At 40.1% G+C, this 19,583-nt stretch overlaps 1 protein-coding gene across 8 annotated transcripts in view; it reads left to right on the top strand.

Moving 5' to 3' along the window:
* Positions 1 to 17,922, top strand: part of LOC124607482 (transmembrane GTPase Marf) — a 176,002-nt gene extending 158,080 nt beyond the window's left edge. For all 8 annotated transcript variants that reach the window (XM_047139849.1, XM_047139841.1, XM_047139843.1 and 5 more), the window contains 2 exons: positions 1,402 to 1,598; positions 15,479 to 17,922. In XM_047139849.1, coding sequence (XP_046995805.1) covers positions 1,402 to 1,598; positions 15,479 to 15,683 — 402 coding nt within the window. In that variant the 3' untranslated portion in view covers positions 15,684 to 17,922. The remainder of the gene's footprint in view (positions 1 to 1,401; positions 1,599 to 15,478) is intronic.
* The last annotated feature ends 1,661 nt before the right edge of the window (positions 17,923 to 19,583 follow it).

Here is a 19,583-nt window from a genome sequence, read left to right as displayed (position 1 = left end):
CTAGCAAATATTTGGTTCATTTTGTCAAACAGAATTAGTGTAACTTTCTGACAAGTTAAAACTGTGTGCCGGACCGAGACTCGAACTCGGGACCTTTACCTTCTGCGGACAAGTGATCTACCAACTGAGCCACCCAAGCACGACCCACAGCTCGTCCTCACAACTCCAGTTCTGCCAGAACTTTGTCTCCTACCTTCCAAACTTCACAGAAGCTCTTCTGTGATTCTTGCAATTGCCCATGAAAGGCAAAGGTCCCAAATTCGAGTCTCGGTCCGGCACACAGTATTAATCTGCCAGGAAATTTTATATCTGCGCTCACTCTGCTGCAGAGCAAAAATTTCATTCTGGAAACACCCTACAGGCTGTGGCTAAGCCATGTCTCCACAATATCCTTTCTTCCAGGAGCTCTAGTTCTACACGGTTCGTAGAAGAGTTTCAGTGAAGTTTGGAAGGTAGGAGACTAGGTACTTGCAGAACTGAAGCTGTGAGGACGGGCTGTGAATCCTGCGTGGGTAGCTCAGTTGATAGAGCACTTTCCCATGAAAGGCAAAGGTCCCGAGTTCAAATCGCGGTATCGCACACAGTTTTAATCTGCGAGAAAGTTCCATATCGGCGCTAACTCTGCTGCAGAGTGAATATTTGATTAGTGGAGCCAAAAGTCAGCTATTAACAGGTGACAAATTAACTGAACTAAGAAGAATATATTTTTGATACTGTATAAAAAAAGGTACATACAAGAGTGGTTGGTATATAAGTTTAAAAAACGTAGAGCTGCATGAAATTCACTTCAGTGATGTGAGTGAAAGGTGGAGTTAGTCTGAAGCAGTTAAGGAAAACTGAATGTACTAGTGTAACCTTAATGTATGTTAAAAATAGACAAAATGATAAAAACTTTTAAAGGGACTAACTCTTTGCAAGATCAACATGATCCGAGAGGGAAAAATGTGAGTGGAGATAATTGCATTGTAGCTTGACAGAATTAGGGTGTAGAATGTCTCCAGAATGTAAATTATGATTATTCCACTTTCAGTAGCTTGGTATGAATGACAAAAAATGTCATTTTTTAGTGTCAAACATTTTATTTTATCTTATTAATAACCAGTCTTCAATAGTTTAAATTTTTAAAACTGCTGAAAAATTCATGAGTGAAACTGTGGCAAAGAAGCGTCCCATGTTGTCAGTATATCGTTATTGCTTCCACATTATATCCTGTGTGTGACATTTACTAAAATTTTAATACCCTGAAAGATATTTCATTTTATCATCATCAGCAACACCTTCAGGCATAACATACAGAAGCAAATAAGGAATAGCAGAGAATGTAAAAACGGCAGTTTTAATTTTTTATTATTCCTTTTTCATGCCACTCAGTTAATAATCTTACATTTCGTGCCTGTGCAGTTACTGAAGACTGTAGGCTGGCGACTTATACTGGTGACGGGAGCAGTGTATGGTTGCCTGTACTTATATGAAAGATTGACGTGGACCAACAAAGCAAAAGAGCGTGCATTCAAAAGGCAGTATGTTGCACATGCTACAAAGAAACTCCGGCTTATTGTTGATTTGACTTCTGCCAACTGCAGTCACCAAGTACAACAGTGAGTATAAATGCAGTACTCATAAATAAAACAACTACATTTTTCAAAAGTTTTCTTTTTGTGGTAGTTTGCACAGCTGTCACATTTGAGAAGCAAAAACCATTTGGCTCCCTTTTTCATTATTTCCAAAGATTAGTTTAAAAATATAGGAAAATGAATAGATGTATTTCTGTTGTATAATGTATAGAGGTATTTGTGTCAGAGGTGTTTATAAAATATATAGAGCTGTTCACCAATAACATTTGACAGAAGAATTCCATAGGTGAAAATGTGGGGTGGGAAGAGCTAACATTTAACCATAACAAAGCCAGCATCATTTTCATTTTCTCTCTGGAATAGATAGCTTTTTGATTTCCTCATTAAGAAATGACAGAAACATTGCAGTAGTAAATTGCATACTTGAAGTTCAGCTATATTGTTCTTATCAGATTATGCCATTTCCACCACCATGTTCACAGGGAAAGGCTTTTTGACATCACATAAGATTAATTGTGGTGAAAGTGAAATTAAAGTACATACATAAATTGCATGTACTGTTAGTGTTAACACTTTGAGTCAGTAGCTTTAGATACCAGCATAAGCTGGCATTGGTGGGAACAACAGGTCTATCACATTACTTTAGTGGATATAAAGTGATCAAACTTAAAAAATGTATGAAAAGTGCTTCAGTCTTAGATTGGACATGTCCGGAAGAACAGACACCATGCAGAATCTGCAGCTGTGAAACATTATATGCAAATTGAAGGGGATCGCTACTGTCGGCTCCAGTGGGACATTATACAGAATCAAATACATCCGACCTCCTTTGGGAATCTCAAAGTAGCAAAGATTGAGAAAAATTGACAGGGATTGCAGATAGGTGGCACTTGTTGGGAATGTGGATTGTCTGTGAGGCGTGCCAGGATACTCCATGCAGTTGCAATAATGCTGTGCCCCGGAAATGCAGTTGTTAACACTCTTGCCTAATAAGCAGACCCCAGGCTAAAATCCCAGTCTGGTACACATTTTTGTTCGTTGCCACTGATTCCACGTAATGTCCTGCTGCTGCTGATGGCAGTGATCCCCTGAAATTTACGAATTCCTCCATAAGATATATTGTTGTCCAAATGAGAAACATCAAGTCATCTCCTGAAACAGAGACAAATTTTTTTGAATGCTTTAAAGTTCTTTTGTGAGAAGTTAAAGAAAGAGGACAAGAAAATAAAGTAATTCACAAAAGTTCTGGAAGAAGGAAAGATCACTCAGAGCTGTGGATAAGAGAAGAGAAAAGATGGGAAATGAATCTTAAGTGACATTTGACTAACAGCCAAGATTTAAATTGAGGGGGATAGTAGTAGTAGTAGTAGTAGTAGTAGTACAGGGTATCCAGCAAAGGAGTCCCTTATTTCAAAATTAAATATCTTGAAAACTAAGGTCGATGGATGAATGCAACAAAGCTGTAAGAATTTTATACAGAAGTTTCAAAATTGTTTGAAAACCTGCTAACAGATGGAGATTAAGTCACAATATGTAGTGCCTGTAAATACTGCGCAGCAGCTCAGAGTGAACAACTTGCAGAAGACTGGGAGAAATTTCAACCTAAAATCATCAAAACAGCAAACGAACTGATCCCTCTTCGCAAAAAAACAAAATACTCAAGGTGGAATGAGGCTTGTAGGTATGCATTCTATTGCAACGTGTCAGAAGGGACACAGAAGAAATTCCTTTAAGTTTGCAAATGAACATCCAAGATTTTAAGACAAAATAAATCAACATATGTCACTGATCAACTGGAGTCAGTTGAAGACAAATTCAAAAATTGCAACACACATTATTTCTATAAGACCTTTCTGTAACAAATCAAATGATACTCACCACAGAATCTCTGCTTTTGAAAACAAGTTGGTAAATTAGCCCAAGAAAATTCCCAAGAACTATCCTCATACTTTTCACAGCTTTTAATTTTCTTGGAACCCAAAGAGAAATTCCCAAAAATACATGCTGAAATCATAACAGGAAGTTAATCTGGACCACCAAAAGGAGTAGCTGATTTACATATCAAGAAACTTGAAAACAACAAAGCATCAATGCAGAATGGAACTGTAGGTGAACCTTTGAAAAGTTTATGCCCAAACTCAGTCAAAGATATTACAAGAATAATCAGAGACATTTTAGGAATTGAAAATATCCCATATGACGTGAAGATTGCTCTATTCCATCCAATACATAAAAAAGGCAACAAATCAGATGTAAACAACCATAGAGGGATCTCCCTCTTATTCGTCACTTATAAAATCCTATCATCTTGTGTCTTGAATAGAGCACAAAAGCAATTAGAGCCCAAATTAGCAGAATATCAAGCAGGATTCAGATGGAACAGGTCACACCCAGAACCAGTTTTTAACCTCAAAAACATACTATTTGAGCTCTCAGTGAAAAACCTTTAGTATGCAAAATTGTAGATTTCAAAAAGGTGCTCGACACAGTAGACTGACACTCACTATTCCAAACTTTAGAAGAGAGGACACTAGATCCAAAAGCATGAGAACTCATAAAACAAACTCCTAAATGGAATGATATCGAAAGTAACATTTATGGAGGAAGTCATAGAGACCTCAAACACGTGCAAGACAAGGAGATGGACTCCCTCCAGCTCTGTTCAGCGTCATCCTAGACAAGGTTATGGAAGAATGGGGGAAATAGCTCGGATTTTGGAAGCCAGTCTTACAGGCCTTTCCCAAAAACAAACTCTACATACCATACCTCATGTTAGCAGACAACTTGGCAGTATTTACAGATGATGAAGAGACTATTGTTAAACAGCTTGAGATACTTGAAGACTGTGTAGAAAAAGTAGGATTGCAAATCTCAATCGAGAAAACTGAATTCATATGTTCAAAGACAAAAATTCGTGAGGCTGAAAACAAAATACAGTAAAATCAGTGGGGTCCCGTACTTTAAATATCTCAGGGAAATCATTGAGCCGACATGCCCTGAAAAAATCTCACAGCAAAACCGCCTCCAAAAAGTCATAAAAACATTAAGGCTAGTTAAAACTCACTAAACAAAAAACCCATGTTACGACAGAAAAGGCAGACAAAAATTTGGCTCTACAACACAGTCATTAAACAAACAGTGATCTAGACAAGTGAAACACTGACACTTAACAGAAAATATGAGCTTGAAGAAATCAGAAAAGAAGAGAGAAAGATCACAAGGAAAATTTTAGAAGCAAGACATACCAAAGACAGTTACAGGCTACAGTCTGTGAAAACAACAGAAATGTTTTCAAATACCAATATTGACATTAAGAGATGGCAAATGAAATACTTTGTTCATCTCAACAGCCTACCATAAAAACTATTGACAGAAAGGATAACAGACTATGTACTCTCACTTAAGAACTTAACATCTTGGCTGAACAAAATTTGAAGGACCTCAAAAATGCAAACATAAGGCAAATTAGCATTTTAGAAAGAGACACCTTCAGGCACAAAGTAGACAAATGGGAAGTGACATCAGAGTAACCAAAACAAAAACAGTACAGACTGAAGTGGTTGAAAGAACATAAACAAGCCTTCTTGGAAAGAATGAAAGCCTATTTGAACAACAGGAGGAACTTGAAGAAAAGTGGGTTGAGTTATTTGCTTTTTATGTCTTCCAATTTTTGAGATAATTTGCTAATGATTATAATTACAATATTAATAATTATAATAACTTGATAAACGGATGGGAGAGCTAAACTTGAAAGCAATACCTTTTTATAAATGGAAAGAAAAAGTAATTTAAACAAATAAAATATGATAGGAAACCAGAGGATGGTGCCATTAATGAGAGACATGTTAAAAGGAAGGCAGATACTGTGAGACTGGAATTGGTAGGGGAAGAAGGCTGGGGGAGGGGGGGGGGGGGGGCGCAGAGAATACAAAATGAACATGCCTGTGGAAGACCATGGAGAACAGCAGAGAACTAGAATACAGTTGTAATTGTGTTCTGTCATCCATGTTAAGTATTCATCCCCTTACCAAATCATCACATTGGATGGCTCTATCCCATAATGCTCCAAACGTTATCAATTGGGGAGAGATCCAGTGACCTTGCTGGCCAAGTTAAGATCAGTCAGGCATGAAGACAAGCTGTAGAAACTCTCACCATTTGTGGGGGGCATTATCCTGCTGAAATGTAGCCCAGGATGGCTTGCCATGAAGGGCAACAAAACAGTGTAGAGTTTCGTCGACATACTACTGTGTTGTAAGGGTTTCGCAGAGGACAAGCTAAGGTGTCCCACTATGAAATAAAATAGCACTTCAGTCACTCACTCTTGGTAGTAAGGCCACATGGCAGGTGACAGTCAGGTTTGCATCCCACTGTGTTCCGCGATGTCTCCAGACATGTCTTTGACCTGGAATCTCATTGACTGGATTAGAAATGTTTTCAGTGATGAGGCCCACTTTGAATTGAGCCCCAATGGCCAACGAAGATGTGTCTGGAGATGCTCTCGACAGTGGTGGAATACCAATGTGACATCGCCCTCTTATGGCCTGACAACTAGGAATGACGGTCTGGGTTGCCATTTCATTCACAGGAGGACCTCTTTAGTTGTCATCCATGGCGCTCTTAGAGCGCAGTGCTCCGTCAACAATATTGTACTCCCCATTTCATTACCAATCATAGGAAACCATCGTGGGCTTACATTTCAGCAATATAGTGCCAGCCCATACACTGCGAGAGTTTCTGCTGCTTTGTCTTTGTGCTTGCCAAACCATACTTGTCCAGCAGGTTCCCTGGATCTCTCCTCAGATGAGAATGTTGGAGCACTATGGCAAAGCTCCCCAACCATTTTGAGATTTTGATGATCTAATGTTTCAAGTTAACAGAATTTGTCATGATATCCCCTTAGGACGACATTCAACTACTTTGTCAATCAATACCAAGTCAAATAACTGCTTGTCAAATGGCCAGAGGTGGACTAATACATTGTTTCCCAGTTTATGTAACTCTTTCTCTTGAATAAATTACCCCATTTTTCTGAAATTGTAATCTTTTGTTTGTCTGTACATGTACAACACACCCACCAATTTCCATCTCATTTGGTTAATTCCTTAGTGGTGCATTGTTTGTTTTGTCTTTGAATGTAGGATATTTGGCAAGAACAGTCTCATGTAATCTAAGTAACTGTTTGAGAAGGTAGATTCTGAAATAAGATGGAAAACAGTATTATAATATGATCCTTGAGTTTCTCCCAGTGTATTTGATACTCAAAATATCCACGGGTGTACTGCCGGTCTACAGTGTCCAACAGGCGCAATATTTTGGTGATCATACATGTCGCCATCATCAGGTGAACTGACGGACTGAGCTCCTGTGAACGTGCCGATACGGAGATCCATACGCTATGGCTGCTCAGGGGGAGCTGGGTTCGGTCGCGGAGGCGCCCGATTTAAATACCCTCTGCCCGCGGCGCACTCCCTCCGCCGTCCGCGCCCCGCGCCATGGTCGCGCGGTGGAACAGATTGCGACGGCGTCTGAGATGACGTCGGTGTGATGGCTCTGTCCACCGTGGTCGTCACAACTATACGTTTGCTCGATGTACTCTCGATTAACCCAATCGCTGGTTCCCAAGCCCTGCTAAGATTATAGCCACAGTCATGGTTTATGAGGTCGTCATTGGTGGCCTCTCTAACAACTCTGTCCCAGTATCTCGACATCTGTACCAGAATCCTTGTGCGTTCATACTCCATAGCGACCGCCGACTTGCTGGGAGTTCTATTCGGAGGACAAAACACAGTTCCGACCCGGTGTTTCTTCAAAATGCGGGTGATTTTCCCTGAGAGTGCGCCTGTATATGGAATAAAGGCAGTGCCTACCTCCTCCCTTGTGATTTCATCCATCTCCACAGCTTGTGCTGTAGGGGTTGGGCGGGGAGCACATTGAATCTGCCACTCTGAGTACCCATTTTTTCGAAATACAGTTCTCAGATGTTCCAATTTCTGGGGTAGACTCTCTGCATCAGAGATAGTGCGCGCCCTATGTACTACAGTTTTAAGTACCCCAAGACGTCAAGGAAAGGTAATTTACGCTCCGTGTCAGTCTCCATAGTTAATTTGATGTTGGGGTGTATGGAGTTTAGATGTGTAAGGAAGTGAAGGAGTTTATCCATACCATGTGGCCAGATAACGAACGTGTCATCTGCGTAACAGAAAAAGCAAGTAGGTTTTCATTTGGATGACGACAGGACTTCCTCCTCGAAGTTCACGATGTACAAATTCGCTACCACCGGTGAGAGTGGGCTATCCATGGCGACTCCCTCTGTTTGTTCATAGTCTTCTCCATTAAAAAGAAAATACATGGAAGTCAAGACATGCCTAAAAAGTTCAGTGGTCTTCTCATCAAACTTCTGACTAATCAATTCTAGTGACTCTCGCAGGGGTATCCTCTTAAACAAGGAAACGACGTCAAAACTCACCATGATATCTGACTCATCCAACCTGAAGCTATCAAGGCGTTTAACAAAATCCACGGAATTACGGATGTGATGAGGGCATTTACCCACATAAGGACTTAATATTCCCATCAGGTATTTGGCCGACAAATATGTAGGTGCCCTGATGTTGCTGACAATGGAGCGTAATGGTACCCCCTCTTTGTGAACCTTCGGGAGTCCATATAGTCTAGGTGGTACCGGACCTTGGGGTAACAATTTCTTAGCATCACCCTCCGATAAATCTGCGTCCTTGAGAAGCGACCTCGTATTGTTCTCCACCTTCTTTGTAGGGCCAACGCTGATCTTCCGGTAGGAATCGTCATTTAGCAGGCTCTGCATCTTATCAGTGTAGTCCTTATGGGAGACAACAACTGTAGCATTGCCTTTGTCAGCCGGTAAGACAACAATTTCAGAGTGCTCCCTCAGATCACGAATGGCCGCCCTCTCTTTACTGGTGATATTTGACTTCATCGGCTTGGATTTCGTCAACGCATGACAAGTTTCATGACGTATTTCCTCAGCTGATTCAGACGGAAGTTGAGCTGCAACCTGTTCAATAGCACTAACAATTTCTGCGACTGGAGTGAACTTGGGGGTGGGAGCGAAGTTGAGACCTTTCTGCAAAACCAAGACCGCATCATCACTCAACACCATGCCACTCAAATTGATGACAGTCTTGCACGGAACCTACAGAGATGGTTTGTCAAGGAGACGTGAGAACTTTGCTGTTTGACGTCCTGTTGCCTTCTTATGGGCGGAATCAGCTGCAACCCAGGTGACACCATCAATCCAATCCCAGGAAAAAGAAGTGAAATTACTAGCCAGTTACAAATGTAGTTTGAGTAATTCCTGTGAGATAAACTCAAGGCTCCGGCAGGTGAATTGCACTCTCTCACATACCGGTGCGAGGCTGGCTCCTTTCTTGATTCTCTTAGCTACTGCAGAATCGATGTGATGCATAACCTTAGCAAAATTTAGAACAACATTCTCGGAACGACATCTCTTTAGAAAGGCAAGAGTTCTTAGCAAACGACATCTACGGTGGCGCAACTTTTCAAATTTCTTCATGCTGCGGTACATCTCCTCCCCGTAAAGGTCTATGATGTGATTCTTGAGTTTCTCCCGGCGTATTTGATAATCAAAATATTCACGGGTGTACTGCCGGTCTACAGTGCCCAACGGGCACAGTATTTCGGCGATCATACATGTCGCCATCATCAGGTAAACTGACAGACTGAGCTCTTGTGAACGTGCTGGTACGGAGATCCGTACGCTATAGCGTGTTTGTCGGAAAATCACGCTATGGAGTATGAACGCACGAGGATTCTGGTACAGACGTCGAGATACTGGGACAGCGTTGTTAGGGAGGCCATCGAAATTCGCACCAGTGATGACCTCATAAACCGTGACTGTGGCTATAATCTTAGCAAGGCTTTTGAACCAGCAATTGGGTTAATCAGGATTACATCGAGAAAACGTATAGTTGTGACGACCACGGTGGACAGGGCCATCACACCGACGTCATTTCAGACGCCGTCGCAATCTGTTCCACCGCGTGACTGTGGCATGGGGTGCGGACGGCGGAGGGAGTGCGCCGCAGGCGGAGAGTATTTAAATCGGCCTCTGCCGCGACCGGACCGAACCCAGTTCCTCCTGAGCAGCCATAGCGTACGGATCTCCGTACCGGCATGTTCACAGGAGCTCAGTCCGTCAGTTCACCTGATGATGGCGACATGTATGATCGCCGAAATATTGTGCCCGTTGGACACTGTAGACCGGCAGTACACCCGTGGATATTTTGAATATTATAATAAGTTTTAGAGTAGGATATTCATTTGAGTGGTAAAAAGTCAGCAGACTGTAACAGGTGTCTGTATTATCACTATGAATCCAAGATGGCTTTTCATCTACGTACTGCAATTTCGCATGCAGTGTGGCTCTGAATTGTGCTAATAATTAAATGGTACGAATTTTTCCACCATTCATTGAGTGGTTTTCACCTGTTCACCTTATGATTACCATATGAGAACTGCTTAGAGGTAACAACATTCAAAACCAAACATCTAGATTTTTGAGACGTATGATTCCAGGATCCATATTGTCCTCTTTATATTTTGATTAATGTCCCTGCTGTACACAAGCTCTTCCATTATACTCCATAACTAGAAATCACAGGCTGTCAAGTTTCCCATTAATGTGCTGTCAGGCTAATCGTTCAGATCTTTCATGTCATATGGGAAATATTAAACTAATGCAGTCTGCATTGGAAGTTGGTGAACATTCGTATTTATTTTGTAACTGATAGAGAAATAGATATCAATTACCATATTTACCCCTACTTTTAAGGGGCTCCTTGAGAAAAATTTATTTTTACTTATTCCGACTAATCAGATTTCAAACTCTTTTAGTGACATTAATTATCTGCATGTAGGTTAGTATTATATCTATTTTAAATTGAGGCCATTTATTGATTTTCTACATTTTGATAATAAAAGGAGAAAAAATAAACTAAAAGAAAAGTGGTTTGCATTAATTTTTATCTTCATTATCTTTCTTACTTACTAAGCCTGTAGTCTGTGGTGTGTCTATTTCTATTTATCACCATCATCCTAATAGGACAGTTGGAGATTTGCACATCTTCGTTGCCACAAATATTTTGCTGTGTCTTCTGAATACATTGTGATTTCTTAGGTTGTGGTGGAACCTGTGGAGGCAGCGGTTTTTAGTCAAACGCATATCGGATTTCGCTTGTATACTGACATGATACAGAAACTTCCTGGCAGATTAAAACTGTGTGCCCGACCGAGACTCGAACTCGGGACCTTTGCCTTTCACGGGCAGAAGTAAAGCTGTGAGTACCGGGCGTGAGTCATGCTTCGGTAGCTCAGATGGTAGAGCACTTGCCCGCGAAAGGCAAAGGTCCCGAGTTCGAGTCTCGGTCGGGCACACAGTTTTAATCTGCCAGGAAGTTTCATATCAGCGCACACTCCGCTGCAGAGTGAAAATCTCATTCTGACATGATACTGTTTCAATTTCTCTTGCTTCCAAACACATCATCAACCCGCTGCTCTCTCATTGGCTGCTTAGAACCAGCAGCTGACATGCCCCATTTTGTTCCTGTCATACCTCACAGTCCATCTCGTGCAAAAATGTATACCATTATTGTGTATTTGTCCAGTTTTAGTTTAGGCAGTTAAAATGGATTCAGGTACATTGCAGATTAAATGTAGCAGACATTCATAAAAAGCCAAAGTACAGTTTATAGGTTTCCTTGGTTGGCAGAATGATAAAATTTGTTGCCGCTAACCACTCCTTTCCCCTCACTCATCCTAGTTCTATGCCAAGCTGGTGTTACTGTTCCCCCTCCAACCCTTCCATAGTGCTGTGCTTGAGCAACTGTGAAGCATGGACTGCACTGTCTTCTAGGGTGCAGGTCATATTAACAACACCAACTAAAACATAAATAAAAGATGGCACTCAGGATTCAATAAAATTCTCAAACTTTAGCTCGTCCCATGACCTAGTGATGTCCGTTGGTACTATCTTCACAATGGACCTTGCCAGTGTAAATTATTCTCACGATAACAATTACCATCAGTGTAATATGATTTAGTTTGTTTTACACTCATTTAATTCTGTATTAATTTTTTTTCTTGTCTCATCTGAATCTCACCATCTTGTTCTAAAGCTGATTAAAAGATAGTAAAATTTTTACCCAGTATTCTGATATGTGAACAGTGACTGAATTTCTCATTTTATATTGACTTACATTCAGAATCAAATAATGTTTTCTGAAGGGCGACATTTTCACCTTTCAGTGTTATCTTTACTTAAAAATCTCTAAAAACGTTTGTATATGGTATCCACATGTTTGAGAACTTTCATTGCAAACCTGCTCAAATGCAACAGAAGTTTGTAAGATAATAGAATTTAATGTTATGTCATACTCTGTTTCACAAAACTGTCAAATTTTAAGAAGAGCAGTAGAATGTTGTTGTGGCTAGTTCATAGTTTCTTGCATATCGCTTGCTCTAGCACCATGCGAATCAAAAGCGTGAGTGTTTGAGCAAGGTTGATACTCTATCAAGTGCTTCGGTGTGTTACAAAATCTCAAACCTGTTTCAGTGCAAGTATAATTTGCCCTACCTATCCATAACAGTTCTTCAAAATAAATCTGCACGACCTCAGTATCCCAAGCCCCATCTGTAAAAGTGAGACAACCCCTGTATAAATTTATAAACATAAAATGATATGGTTATAATAGAGGGAAACATTCCACGTAGGAAAAATATATCTAAAAACAAAGATGATGTGACTTACCAAATGAAAGTGCTGGCAGGTCGACAGACACACAAACATACACACAAAATTCAAGCTTTCGCAACAAACTGTTGCCTCATCAGGAAAGAGGGAAGGAGAGGGAAAGACGAAAGGATGTGGGTTTTAAGGGAGAGGGTAAGGAGTCATTCCAATCCCGGGAGCGGAAAGACTTACCTTAGGGGGAAAAAAGGACGGGTATACACTCGCGCGCACACACACACACACACACACATACCCATCCACACATATACAGACACAAGCAGACATATTTAAAGACCGTCTGCTTGTGTCTGTATATATATATATATATGTGTGTGTGTGTGTGTGTGTGTGTGTGTGTGTGTGTGTGTGTGTGCGCGCGCGAGTGTGTATACCCGTCCTTTTTTCCCCCTAAGGTAAGTCTTTCCGCTCCCAGGATTGGAATGACTCCTTACCCTCTCCCTTAAAACCCACATCCTTTCGTCTTTCCCTCTCCTTCCCTCTTTCCTGATGAGGCAACAGTTTGTTGCGAAAGCTTGAATTTTGTGTGTATGTTTGTGTTTGTTTGTGTGTCTGTCGACCTGCCAGCACTTTCATTTGGTAAGTCACATCATATTTGTTTTTAGATATATAAACATAAAATTACTGATATCTGCAGCTACAATTTAATGTGCAATTATTAGGCAACCTCATCTTATATTCAAGTAAATAAGGTTCATCACATACTCCCTTCATTTTACTAAAATGTAGACTTTCGCGGCCGGAAATATCATGTCCATTATAATTATCTGGGCTGTTATGCCGTGGTCGGTTGATGAATTTTGCCTCAATTCCCAACGTTTTGTCTCCGACTGCGGGAGACATCTTCAAGGGGGTCCGTAGGTCAATGGAAGGTCCAATACACCCACTGGCTCACTACTGACTGCTGCTAAATTCTGCGTCCGTGCGCTCCTGCGCCGCGGTGTGACGTCACGTGTTTTGAAAATGTCAGTGCAATTGGCCGCTGTCCGTCGCCGTTTATCGCCGTTGCCATCACCCAGTAGTGGACGGGTGGTACACATCTTCTTTAACACCGGCATCCATATACCGTTTAATTTCACACCCTCCTCCTTTCGGTTGAAATTATTTGGGTGTTTAGCGATTTCGATTGCCTCCCTGTAGAGCCTTTCGTAATATCCGCTTGTGGCCACTAGTACTTGCGTCTCCTCAAAACGAATATTGTGGTTCCCTGGCGCTATTCGGTTGCGCTACCACCGAGGCTTTGTGGATTGCCCAAAATTCATAAACAAAACGTGCCGTTAGGACCGATACTAAGTGCCATTGGTTTGCCCACCTACTCGTTAGCCAAGTTTTTGACTACGCTGTTGAAACCACACGTGGGCCTTTCGGATTCTTATATAAAGAATTCGACACATTTCATCAGCAGATTGAATGGCATAGTGGTCCAGCCGGAGGACATATTGGTCAGCTTCGATGTGGTCTCGCTGTTTACCATGGTTCCACTTAATGATGTATTGGAACAGCTGGATCGAATTTTTCCTGCCGATATTTTAGAACTGTTTAAGTGTTGTTTGGCGACCACATACTTCAAGTGGAATGAACAGTTTTATGAGCAAATGGATGGCGCGGCTATGGGAAGCCCCCTAAGTCCCGTAATTGCAAACTTCTTTATGGAGAAATTCGAAGAACAGGCCTTAGGTACTGCCAGCAAAAAACCAAATGTATGGCTCCGATACGTGGATGACACGTTTGTGCTGTGGAGACATGGTAGGGAGGAACTAAGCCGGTTCCACGAACATCTAAACAGCATAAACTCGAGAATTCAGTTTACAATGGAGGAGGAGGTAGACGGCAAGTCACATTTCCTCGATGTGCTTGTTTTTAGAAACGAAAATGGTAGTTTGGGTACTCATTATACCGCAAACCCACACACACGGACCGTTATTTGCACTGGGATTCGAACCACCACCCACAACAGAAGCGGGGTGTTATCAAGACGTTAGCGGACAGAGCTAGAAATATTTGTGAACCTGAGTCGCTCGACGCTGAAATGGAACATCTCCACAATGCACTAATGAAGAACGGATATTCGTCCGCAGAAATAAAACGTGCGTTGAGGCAGCCACGCAGAAATCATACTGACGTACAAGCTACTGCAAAATCTAAGGTTTTCCTGCCGTTTGTTAAAAATGTAACGGAAAGAATAGGGAGGATCTTGATGAAGCGGAATATTACCGTAATTTACAAGCCCACCAGGAAGATACAGGAATACCTTAAGCCTGCCAAGGACGCTCGCAAACCTTTGGAAAAAGCTGGAGTGTATAGGATCCCATGCAGCTGTGGTGATGTTTATGTGGGTACAACTAAAAGAAGTTTCTAAACATTTGGAAGAGTACAAGGGAAATTGTAGAAGAGGAGAAACGGAACGATCAGCTGTTGCGGAGCATGCTTTCCAGCCAGGGAACCACAATATTCGTTTTGAGGAGACGCAAGTACTAGTGGCCACAAGCGGATACTACGAAAGGCTCTACAGGGAGGCAATCGAAATCGCTAAACGCCCAAATAATTTCAACTGAAAGGAGGAGGGCATGATATTAAACGGTTAAAGAAGATGTGTACCACCCGTCCACTACTGGGTGATGGCAACGGCGATAGACGGCGACGGACAGCGGCCAATTGCACTGACGTTTTCAAAACACGTGACGTCACACCGCGGTGCGGGAGCGCGCGGACGCGGAATTTAGCGGCAGTCAGTAGCGAGCCAGTGGGTGTGTTGGACCTTCCATCGACCTACGGACCCCCTTGAAGATGTCTCCCGCAGTCGGAGACATTGGGAATTGAGACAAAATCCCTTCATTTTGTTCGCATGTTTGTGAGAACAGAATAAATTTTTTGTGTCTCTGGTATTTGACTCACTTTGACCTGATAGTTCTTATAGGATATCTTGTTACTGACACCTGGAATTCAGTGAAGATTATTTTTAGTTACCAGATTGTAATTCCTTTTTTAAAATTTCTTCTACATTGTCATTCAGTCTCTCTGGCATAATTAACTGTAGTTTTTCATATATCAGTAGTATTTTGTAATTTCACTGGACAGATATCTTAATTTCTTCTAGGGAGCTTTCAAGCACATTTGCTCGTCTTTGTCACCTAGTGGATGAGGCATCAACTGACATGGATGAGGCCATAAAGTCACTTGAGAAAGAGCTCAGGTCGTTGGAGGAGGCAGCTGCGTCTGCTAAGAGTTTGCGTAATAAAGCAAATTACCTTGCACAGGAGCTAGCTATGTTTGAAGAGACTTACCTGCAGTGTGATAATTAATAGATTATTATTACTTAGGCACTTATATAAATGTGCAGTTAACAGCATGAAACACTCACTACTAGTCACCGGCGATTAACAGTTAATAGTACCCAAGCAGTAAGTGGCTTGGGACTTAACACATATATCATTGTGATATGTTTCAAGTTGTAAGCTGTGCAGTGCTTGGTGGTGACTTCTGTTAAAAAACATAATGTCATCGCTGTTTCGCTGCACATGATGGCCCTGTTATAATTGTTAGTCTGCTCATAGCAGATTCTGGAAAGAGTCATAGATTATGTGTAGCATAAACTGAATGCACAGTTTGAATAAAGTACAATAACCATGTCTTACAAATCAGAGTCCAGTTTGGATATCCTGTGGTCAATAAGGATATCACAACATGATTATCTTGCTTTATTGGTCACCATTGTTAAATCATGATGTATAAAAATTCATCTGTATTTATTCATAAATGTATATTGTTAAAACTTGTCATTTTGTGATTTATCGTATGTTAGTAAAAAAGCTTGAATCTATGATAGGTTGTCTGTTTACCTATAAATTAAGTATACCATTGGGTGTGCTCTGTACAGTTGTTGATGTGGTCTTCAGTTCTGTATCTGATGATGTTCTGTGATTTCTGCCTTGGGAAGAAATATTTATAAATCCATTTTCTGTATACAGAGTTGTAATATTTGTGACAATATTTGTACTACACTAGTATTAATGAGCATAAAATAACATAATTTGACAGGTGTTCAGTAAGTTAGGAATGGAGAATTTGATTTGAAGCTGAGTGTTCCTAAGGCATCTGTTCTTCAGAAGATTAAAAGTCTAATAATTGAATTTCATGAAGTGCTCATTATCATTTTGTATGAGATTAACTTTAATCATCAGTACTGTTCACTCAATATTTTGCCATTAAGTATTTACCCACCACACACACACACACACACACACACACACACACACACACACAGTGTCAGACTACAGTGCCTTAAATGTCTCATAAAACATCAGAATGCATAGTATGTCAATGAAATATTGTTTTCATTAGTCCTTGATAGAAAGCATACTTAACAAAATTACTTGCAAATATGAAATATGGTGATTTTATTTAAAGCTATAATTTCTTATGGTTAGTACAAAGTATTTGTTTTATCACCTAAGGACCTTACTGGTTAAACAGTGTTCATACAACAACATTTAAAAGCAGTAGTGAGTAAAAGTAAATAAATGGTGTTTGTATGAAAAGTAATACTCATTTTGTCACTAAGGTTTTTTTCTAAATAAATTGCAGAAGCAGATTTTCTTAATTACAGAATTAATAAGTAATACACACAAACATTTCATTAAAGGAACAGGATTATTTTTTTTGGCAGCTGAGGTAGATTTTTAGATTTTGTAGAATGTTTTTAATATTTCATTCTAATTAATAATAGCTGACAGCTTTGTTTGTAGCTGCATATGCAAGTCATGGTATTTGTATTTTATTCTTTAACATTGTTTAGGCTACAAAGGATATGTTCCATGTAGCATATTGTAAGAATTATCTTGGCAGTAATGTCAAAAAAGGAGTGTTACAAATAGTTTATGAAAGACTTGCAAATAAAGTTATCTCGAGGCACACTAGGAAACAGACATTTACACTTGATAATTCTATCCATCATACTTAGTTGTAGGATAAACCATTATTTGTACATGAGCATGATTAAAACCTGAAAATTCTATACTTGTATTACTGTTTTCAAAAACGGGTAAATGAAAAGGAAGAAAAACAAGAAGTTAGACGAGAGTGAGAGCACTGTAATAGAGTAAGTTAATTTGGAACATATTTATTGTTGTATATATGAAAAATATTTACACACACACAATTATATCTGTAAACAATGGATTTCAGTGCTGAACTTGGGAGTTGTTAGGGGATCTCTCTCTCTCTCTCTCTCTCTCTCTCTCTCTCTCTCTGCATAAATAGACTTTCGCTACATTAAATTAGGAGACTGTGGAATATTTGCTTCAACACATTAGGAATTTGCTAGCCACAGCAGGCCAAACAGAGCCTGCGGTTAGAAGTATGTGGCAGTAACATCACTGTGGTATGTTGCTAAGTTCTCATATATTTAAAAGTCTTACAGTTCCATATCTTTATGTGTGGAACACCAGCATCTTCTTTGCAGAATTTTATTCTGTAGTAGTTAAGGGGAATAGAGCCACTTAAAAAAAAAAAAAAAAGAAAAAAGAAAAAAAAAATACAGTATCAGATGCTCACACATGAAAAAAAGCATAAGAAAGTCTATCTATGGAATGCAAGAGGACTTAAATTGAAATTAAACAAGAAAAATCCAGAAATATTTATATATGTTACCGGCTTTCCTTTTTTTCTCTTTCAGGCATCATCTCGCTATTTGTGGAGCATTTACTGCTCTTTATTTTGCCAGTTAAATTTATGATGTGCCACACTTCACTCCAATTTTGTTTTTGACCAAATTTTATTGATTTTGTGTGATTTGCTTTAAGAGTGAAATAATTCTACTGCTAGTGCTTAATTAACATTTGGAGATTACACTGAAACAAATTTGTACATGTCCGCAAGTATGAATATTGCCTCTGTCATTGAGTGAGTTACTTTATTGACTCAGGATATTTCGGATTTAACAAGAGTTCCTTGTACAGACAACTAAATAAAATCGAAAATAAATTTGAGTACAAAATATTTATTTTCTTGTGATGGTTCTAAAGAAATCTTGTGATGGTTATAAAGAAGATTCACACAACACTCACTCTCTACAAGAACTCTTTCCGTAAAAATGTATTACTTTTTAGTTGTGATGAACACCTTTATAAGTATGTCCATTTGAAGCCCATTACCAAACAGGAACTGGATTCTATGGATTACACCTATTTCTTGTGAAAGGTTTATGTAGTAAAATATCTCTTAAGTGGCTGGAAATTGATAGACAGACTGTTGTTTCTCTCAACCCCCTTGCTGTTGGCTGCTTTCTCATACTATAAACATGTTTTTGATTTATCTTGATAAGTAGTTCTGTGTGTGCTTCCATGTGGCTGTTGTGGGAGATGAGGTGATGAAGTGGAGAAAGCTTTCGAAAATCGGACGTGGCAGAGTCTTATCTCCCTCATATGGTGTTGGTAAAATTGAAATGTGGCATTTGCATTTTTTATCACATGGAAACTCATAAGTGAAAGTGTGGTGTTCAACTTTCAAATCCTCTGAGTGAGTGTGGCATGGGGTGGGGAGGGTGGTGGGCTACTGAAAGAGTTGAAAACAAATGTCACCAGATCTATGGCTTTGGTCCTTACTGAGCTCACATTTATCATGCATCGCTCATCCAGCTCAAAGTCCCAGGCAACTGGGAAAAAAACGCAAGTGACCCCTGTGTACAAGATAGAAGGAAAGTCCTGAAAAATTAAAGACCAATGTCAGCATCAGTTTTCTGCAGAATTCTTGAACATATTCTGAGTTTGAATGTAATAAATTTCCTTGAGACAGAAAAGCTTTTGTCGACAAATGAGCTCAGATTCGTAAAGCATTGTTTGTGCAAAACTCAACTTGCCCTTTTTTCATGTGATATTCTGTGGACTGCTGATGATGGGCAACAGGCAGATATTCCTAGATTTCTGAAAAGCATTTGACTTGATGTCCCACTGCAGACTGTCTACAAAAGTCGGGCCATACAGGTTAGGTTCCCAGATATGTGAGTGCCTTCAAGACTTCGTATGTAGTAGATCCCAGTATATTGTCCTTGATGATACTGTTCATCAGAAACACGGGTATCATCAGTAGTAACTCAGGGATCTTTGACGGGACTGCTCTTATTTTTTATATACATAAATGGTCTGATGGACAGGATGAGCAGCAATCTGTGGATGTTAGTTGTTGTGGAGTACAAGAAGGTGTTG

Source organism: Schistocerca americana, chromosome 3 (genome assembly GCF_021461395.2).
Source record: "Schistocerca americana isolate TAMUIC-IGC-003095 chromosome 3, iqSchAmer2.1, whole genome shotgun sequence".
In the NCBI taxonomy this organism is placed as follows: domain Eukaryota; kingdom Metazoa; phylum Arthropoda; class Insecta; order Orthoptera; family Acrididae; genus Schistocerca; species Schistocerca americana.
The sequence above is the reverse complement of the archived record's forward strand: the minus strand, read 5'-3'. Positions and strand labels throughout refer to the sequence as shown.